Raw genomic sequence first — 8343 nt, 5'->3', positions numbered from 1 at the left:
GGTGCATAAGGCTGTATAAATGTGTTTGCATTTTTTTGGGGGCATTTCCCACATGGTCCATCTTTAATGCTGCATGAAACATCTGTTCACCGCCACTTTGTGCACTGCTTGTGCTGTGTGTTCAATGCCAGACCTATAGAAGCATTTTAGTATGTTTGAGGCTTTAGTATAATTTAGAGAGGCAATCCAGATTCAACTTGAAGTGAGATCCATGTATAGTAAACATTGATATGTCCTCTGGATCAACAGGGGGTAGCTGTGGGCATAGCGTTCTGTTTAGGCTTTTCTTCTTTTTTTTTTTTTTCTTCTCCGTATCTCTATTGGTTGAACTCGATGGACTTGTGTCTTTTTTCAACCTGTCTAACTATGTAACTATGTGTGTAAGCAAATTTAAACAACTGATTATAAAGTGGAATTCCAGGACAGATATGTTAAATAACATGTATAGAATATGTCTATAAGCCCCTATCTGCCAGTGCACATTAGACATGTTCTTTCCTCAAACTGTGTGGTGGTTGATGAGAGACATTCTGTGTGTGGTGGTTGAGGAGAGTCATTCTGTGTGTGTGGGTATACCGGCGTAGGCGCGAGCGGCTTAAACAACGTGGGCGTGGCGTAAGCAGCGGGCGTAAGCGGCGTGCGGGAAATTTGAATTTTAGCCGACGAATCGACGATGGAAAACGTTTTCCATCGTCGATTTTAATCGACTTAGTCGAATAACTGTTGCAGCTCTAGAGGAGAGTCATTCTGTGTGTGGTGGTTGAGGAGAGTCATTCTCTGTGTGGTGGTTGAGGAGAGACATTCTCTGTGTGGTGGTTGAGGAGAGTCATTCTCTGTGTGGTGGTTGAGGAGAGACATTCTCTGTGTGGTGGTTGAGGAGAGACATTCTGTGTGTGGTGGTTGAGGAGAGACATTCTCTGTGTGGTGGTTGAGGAGAGTCATTCTCTGTGTGGTGGTTGAGGAGAGACAGTCTCTGTGTGGTGGTTGAGGAGAGACATTCTCTGTGTGGTGGTTGAGGAGAGACATTCTCTGTGTGGTGGTTGAGGAGAGTCATTCTCTGTGTGGTGGTTGAGGAGAGTCATTCTCTGTGTGGTGGTTGAGGAGAGACATTCTCTGTGTGGTGGTTGAGGAGAGACATTCTCTGTGTGGTGGTTGAGGAGAGACATTCTCTGTGTGGTGGTTGAGGAGAGACATTCTCTGTGTGGTGGTTGAGGAGAGACATTCTTTGTGAAACATTTTTAAAAACCTAGACTCAGTTTTATGGTAAAAATTATGTGAAATGATGGGTGGGCATGGATAACGAGTAATAGAAGGGCTAAATTTCTTACCTTTCTTTGAGAAAATGTGGCTCTCAGCTCCTTTCAGTGCGGACTATATGTGTAAAGCTCCAAGTCATGTGATTTCTACTACAGAGAAAATCAGCGTGTCTGAACTAACCTCATATGCTTGAGTGCCAAGTCATTCATACACATGTATCCACTGCTATCCACTCTATATATATATATATATATTTTTCCCAGATAACGTTTGTGTGGTCGTTTTGTTCTCCATGGATTTTATCTTGCTGAAAATGAATGTACCCTTTCATTGTGGCTTTAGATTGGCCATAGACAAGTCACAATTCGCAAGGAACAACAGACAGAGAGATATTTCCCTCTCCTGACCTGTTGCTGCCCTGGGGCCTGTAAGAGTACTCAAGGGATGCTGACAGTCTTCCTCTTCTACAGAGAGTAAAAAAAGTGCTAAACAAGTGCACACTGGAAGATTTCCAGCAAAATTTCTGTTCATTAGCACCTTGAAGGAAAGCAGAAACATCTATGGGCTTTGGGCTTGTGTCACTGAGCAAATGGTGCTATCAGGTACATTCAGTCTGCATTTGACATCACTTTGAGACTCTTCTGAGATCATTGAGAATTTGACAGCTGCACTTCACCTCCTCCTTTCTAATTGAATTCTATGAGGAGAGAAGCAATGCTGACACAAACAAAAGTCCATCTACACAGGCCCTAATTCTTGTAGTGGCTTTTTCTGGCCATCTTTATCACGTCTGACCTAAGGTGGATAAGGCCCCAATCAGCTATTTCTGCCAGCGTGTAAACTATCCCCATGCATGGTGCTACCACTGTTCATGTGTAACCACTTAAACTCACAGAACCCGGCAGCCTATCTGCACTTATTCCTTCATCTGAATGGGGTCTAAAAGTAATTATCAATGAACTAAATTAAAGTCATTTTATCATTTTTAATTGTCTTGTTAGTGAATCCTGCAGGATTTTTTTTTCTTTTTTCAAAGTGAGCCTCCTCCCCCTAACAGCTCCAACAACCCCAGTAGGGTTCATGGAAAGAGCACCAGCAAAAAAAAAAGTGTCTTCATCTGTATGTGGAGATAATTAGCTAGAGCAACAATGCCTTAGTCTAAGCTCCTCTTTAACCCCTTCGTGACAGGAGACGTACACTGTACGTCCCGTCACGAAGTGCCTATATGACTGGCCATGTACACTGTACGTGACGAGTTATATCCGGTTTTGTAATGCCGGTAACTGCTGATTCTCAGCAGTTACCAGTCATTAATGAATGCCTCAGTATTGAGGCATTCATTAATGAATAGTTAAGCTTTTGTAAAAGCTTTTTTCTTTCACTAAATAGCGATCCTGTATTTGACAGCTGAAAATAGCAGAGAGGTAGCAGAGTGAGTCACCTCTCTGCTATTCGTTTTGACAGCTGGATAGCCCGATGTTTATGATACATTTCACCAAAGAGATACAATGTATCTCTTTGGTGAAATGTATCAGACTTCTGATCGTCTGGGCTGATGCTGTCAGGATCAGTCTCTAAGGTTATTATTAGTTGTTCCTACATTTGGAGCAGCCTAATAATAGCCAAAAAAATAAAAAATGTAAGCAGTCAGTGACTGCTTGATATAAACTGATTTAAAAAAAAAACAGTATTTGTTTACTTTTTTTTAGTAAGAAAGTATATTACTGCTGTGGAAGAATCGCACAGCAAAAATGTAAAAAGTGTGTCAGTCATTTATAAACAGAAACTGAAAACTAGCTCAGTCATGAAGGGGTTAATTAGGTTTGTGTAGATCACATGTTACCGCTTCGGCCTCGTGCGGAGTATGGTCATTCTTCCACAGTTGGGAATTGTGAATGGAGTGGGGTGAGTCCATGTAAGGAATCTTATTTATAACAAAGTCCGAGATAAAAGTACTGTTGGCATACAAAATCATTTTCATCGTTTGCTGGTCAACACTTGTCACTGTTCCAATCTTTAACCCCTTCATGACTGAGGCCTTTTTTTCATTTTTTGTACCCATGTTATATTCCACATTTTAGGCCTGAAAATTACTTCAAACCCCCCAACATTATATATTTTCTGAATGCCAAGACCCTATAGAATAAAATGGTGGTTGGAGGGGCAACGGAGCCCGGGAAGCACGGCGGGGGTGTCCGGCGGGGGGGGCGGCCCCTTCTTCGGGACACAGAAGCGATCTGGCGACAGGTAAGTCGCCAGGATCGCTTCTGTTGTAAAGCCGACAGTCGGCTCTACAAGTTTAAACAGAGTCCCGGCGGCAAAAGTCACCGGGAGTCTGTTTAAACAGCCCCGATGCTGGCGACGTACACTGTACGTCGTCAGTCACGAAGGGGTTAAAGAGTGTGTCATGCTGTGAAGGATAAGATGAAAAACTTCAAGGGAAAAATATTTCAAAAGGTCTTGTTGGGAAGGTCGGTTGTTGGCAGTTTGTGATTTTTACTACGTCATTAACATTAAGACCAAATCATACACATAACCAGCAGTAACATGCATACACATATGTATGGTATTGTTGTATGGTACATCAATGTACATACCCACAGCGCTTATTTGTTTTAAAATAGCACCCCAACATACCAATAGAGTAACAGGCAATGCACCCTCACTGCATCATACCACACTGGTCATGTAATTGTGTTGGGGTTTTGCTACATTGTAAAAATAAAGCAGGTCCTGTCTGTTGTGGTGTGTTGGCAACTCATCCAAAATGAATGGGCTGCCTTAATAGAACACATGTTGAAGAAAGACTTATGTGTCCATTGATGCACCGCTAAAGTGGGAATATTCCCCTACAGCACTCCCTAGCACTTCACCCCTAAAATAAAGCATTATTTTCGGGGTTAAAGCATTCACTATTAAAGTCTCCTTGTAGACTACCAGTTATTTTTAGATCTGGGAATAGCTTCAATTTCTGTCAGGTTTTATTTCTACCAGTGATCTCATTGGAGAGATTTTCCTTTGCTTCCTGTACCTGTGACAGCTGGCTGAGAAATAAGTGTAAATCACTAGAACAATTAAAAAAAGGTGTTTGCAGATTTCCCCTCACTCCCCGTAAGAATAAAATGTGGTTTTGTATGCATCTCTGATAGGAAATCCCACAGAGTAGGCACACAGACTACAGATTTCCCCTCCCTGTAAGGACAAAAAGTGCTGAGTAGGCACACAGACAAGCAATAAAAGACCTGACAGAGGTTATAACTAGAGCGCACCAAAATGACATTTTCTGACTGAAACGAAGAAAAATTCAGGCCGAAACCAAACAAAACATTTTTTAACTTTCACATTTATTTTGTTAGGGACTCTGGGAAATTGTTTTAAAAAATGTTTTTTAAGTTTATAAAGATGTTTTTTACTTTACTGTTTTATTTATCAGGGGTCTAAACAGACCCCCGATATTTCCCATTTGAAATAGAAAAAGAGATTGAGAACACAGAGTCCTCAATCTCTTTTTCTGCAGCCCCTGTTGTGAATGAACAGGAATCCTCTATACTGAGTGTTCCTGTTCATTCATAACTTGTGCAGATTGGGGACATAATAGTAAAATTACTATATTTACAATCTCCACAAGTTATGAATGAACAGGAAATGATGTTTAACAGTCAGCGATCAGCAGATCGCTGACTGCTCGTAACTCCTCACCCTGACTCGCTGTCACAGGAGCCTGAGCCAGCGGTGCGGAAGAAGAGCTTTGTCTACTTTGACAGCTGTCTCCTACCACACACCGCTCTCTATGCTGATCTGTCACAGGAGGCCGAGTGGAGCGTGGGCAGTGCAGGTGGAGGGCTGACACAGCAGCGGGGAGGAGAGAAACTTTTAGGAGGCAAGGCAGGGAGGAGAGCGTTGTCATTAGTGTCACAGGAGGCTGAGCTCTCCTCCCACACACGCCCAGCTCAGCCTCCTGTGACACTGCCGATGATGGCACTTTCCTCCCTACCTTGCTCGGTCTTCTTACAATGTCTCCTCCCCATTGGACAATATTCTGTGTCACAGCAGACATAGAGCAGCGCACAGCTGGGAGGAAAGAACTAGAGTTGCACTGGAATTTCGGCCCAAAAGATGGTACCATTTTCAGCCATTATATTTAAATGACCAAAATCTCTGTGCATCCCTAGTTCTAACCCTTTCATATCCACAAAACTTGACAAAATATTTTGACTTGAGTTTTAGATCAGCTGATATGGTATCTGATATTTGTCCACATCTGTACATATTCTGTGTTTTTTCAGAGAAAATTGAATGGTACCAACTAATAACTTGAAACTGGCATCCATCAATGTTTTTATAAACAAAGTCTGATTTTGGAATCAAGCAAAATATTCTGTTAAATTAAAAATGATGGGACCCCCTTAACCTAATATTTTAATGCACAGCCTTTAGAGGCAATCACTGCAAACCAAGTGATTTCAGTAATACTCAATGAGACTTCTGCACTTTGCCAACAGGTAGTTTGGTCCACTCTTCTTCAGCATCCAATCTAGTTGTCTCAGGTCTGAAAGGTGTCTTCTCCAGGCTGCATGTTTCAGCTCTTTCCATAGATGTTCCATTGGACTTTTTTGGGGGTGGCCTTTTATAAGCCCTGATCTGAATCCTTTGTTTAGTTCTTGGGTGCTTTTAGCTGCATCTTTTGGGTTATTATCCTGTTAGAGGGCCTATGACCTGTGACTGATAAGAGAGCTTGCTGACACTGGGCAATATATGTTTCACTCTATAATTCCTTGATAGTCATGCGATTTAATTGTGCCCTGCACAGATTCGACACGCTATGCCAGACACAAATCATAACCAACCCTTCTCCATATTTCACAGTAGGTACAGTGTTCACATCTATGTTTTATAGGTTAAGAAAATAAAGCTTACATAGAAAAGACTTGCTAAAACACTTCAGGTTTGTCCCATAAAAACCCAGACCTTCCTTTGGGGTGCTGTTTTACTTTCAACAGTGGAACCTTCATTTGAGCCCACTGTTACTCAAAATGTTAGGGATGTACCTTGACCTTGCGTTCAACTTGCATCTGCTTGGATGTTTTCTTGACTCTTTGTTTACCATTCACATTATCCTTCTGTTCAATTCTTGCAGCCATGTCCAGGGAGGTTGGCTACACTCCCATCGACCTTCAGAATTTGCAACGCTAATCTCGAAGATGTGTGATGCAAATCATAGAAAAAGTTTGAAATTTAAATGAAATCTGTCCAAGCCCTTTTTAGACAAATTCCTTATTCTGCAGAGATAATCTCTTTTCACTTTCTTTGCTTTGCTCTCATGACATACCAAAGGCTGGCAGGTATACAGGAAACAATTGCTTTTAATTTAATCACTTTTCTGGAGGAGCATTGTTTCAATGAGTTGTAAGGGTACCAACATGTCCGTATACCTCTGTAGGTCACATTATTTCATTACACAATGTGGGTGCATCAAAGTGCCAATTTGATGAGTTGCATTGCTCTGTGGCTTTAGAACTACTGGAGTATAATGGAAAATAATGTGCTCAAAGCAGAGGTATGCATAGGCACAATAATACACTGACCTGCTAATGCTGATTTAGACTTTGGTAAGGACAGGTCCACTTTAATCTTCCCTTTATAGCGTGCAGTCTAGCAATCACCCAATGACCACGCAGATTTGTAAGGTATGCAAGCACCATTAATTATATATTGGGCTTGTCCTTAAAGCTGCTGCGCCTGCAGAGCTTTTAGCAGTTGGCAGTTTTTTCTGAAGCAGCCTGGCGTCTGTCTGCCGTAGAGGAACCTTCCCTGGAAGGCTTGCTCAGGCCTAGCATGCCGTTGCCCTCTCTGGGTGACATCTTGGCCTGTACTACAAGCAAAACCATTAAGCTTAAAAGGCATACGTATCATGTCCTTACAAAGACTGGTGAGTCAAGGCCTTGTTGATAATCATTATTGATCATCCTTCCTGGGTTAAATTATGGTTCACAAGTGGTACGTTCAATAACTTGTTTGTGAAACTAAATTTAATTTATACCGCCGCCCTGGAAGAAGGTACAACTGGCCTGGGTAAACTTCAATTGTTTAAACGCCAATTTTTTAACGCCACTTAGCTTCCAGGCACTTTGTTCTCCAAGCCCTGTTGTGAGCAAGCTCAAAATGAGTGATGCACTAGTTTATAATACACCTGCTCAATGAGAGACACCTGAGCTCAATTAACCCCTCCCCCTAACAAGAGCACTGCAACCTGAGGAGAAAAAAAAAAGGGAACAGTTTAAAAACTGACAGAAAAGGAAAAAGAGTTTTTAAATTACCTTCCTAGTACTATTTTATGGCAGTTCCTGGACAGCCTTAACTCTTAAAGTGCTTCATGCAGACTCTGTTACCTGGGAAGAACCGGCCTTTGTAAAGGTGGGGAGTTCTATTCCGAGAAAAAAAACAAATGTCTTTATCTATAGCAAGCATCTTTTTGATGTTGTTTGTTAATGTGATTCCATGAAAGCTGAAGGAGAACTGCAGCCAAGGAACTACAATCAGTAGGTAATGTTAAAGTTAACCTGCCAAGATAGCAATATTGGAGATGGATGAATTTGACCCTTAAAAAGATAAAATAAAATCAACAATACCATTTGTTCCTGCAGTAGGAATCAACACTCGTGTCACGGGGTGTTCTGGGATTAATGCTGCAGGAATCTCGGGTGTCCCCCATTCAGATGTGACTTCTGTACATGACAGGCTGACAGCAGCTGCACCTGCAAGCAGCAGTTCGCATGTATATGGCATATTTACATATCCGGTCTGGAATAGAGGATTGTTGCTGGATGCATCTATCCTGCGTCCCCATGCATCTAAACCACTGGTAATACTACCGTGTAGGATTTACATCAGGTCACCCCGTCATTTACTTGAAGGTGTAAAGCAATCGCATCTGAATGGGGACACCTGTGATTCTTGCTAGAGAATGCCAGACCGCCCCATGTGAACTTAGCCTTGGATATAAAAGACCTGTATTATGACCACAAGAGTATTACACACAATGAAATGTAATTTACACATACACTTGAGTTACAAATGCACCTCACA

General features: G+C 41.8%; 1 protein-coding gene across 1 annotated transcript in view; it reads left to right on the top strand.

The window, feature by feature from the left end:
* MED27 (mediator complex subunit 27) overlaps positions 1-6450 on the top strand; it is a 282147-nt gene extending 275697 nt beyond the window's left edge. The window contains exons 9-10 of the mRNA XM_018566530.1: positions 4975-5092; positions 6395-6450. Coding sequence (XP_018422032.1) covers positions 4975-5092; positions 6395-6450 — 174 coding nt within the window. The remainder of the gene's footprint in view (positions 1-4974; positions 5093-6394) is intronic.
* The last annotated feature ends 1893 nt before the right edge of the window (positions 6451-8343 follow it).

Source organism: Nanorana parkeri, unplaced genomic scaffold (assembly GCF_000935625.1).
Source record: "Nanorana parkeri isolate BGI_ZX_2015 unplaced genomic scaffold, ASM93562v1 scaffold958, whole genome shotgun sequence".
Classification (NCBI taxonomy): Eukaryota; Metazoa; Chordata; class Amphibia; order Anura; family Dicroglossidae; genus Nanorana; species Nanorana parkeri.
This window is presented reverse-complemented; position numbering and strand designations above follow the sequence as displayed.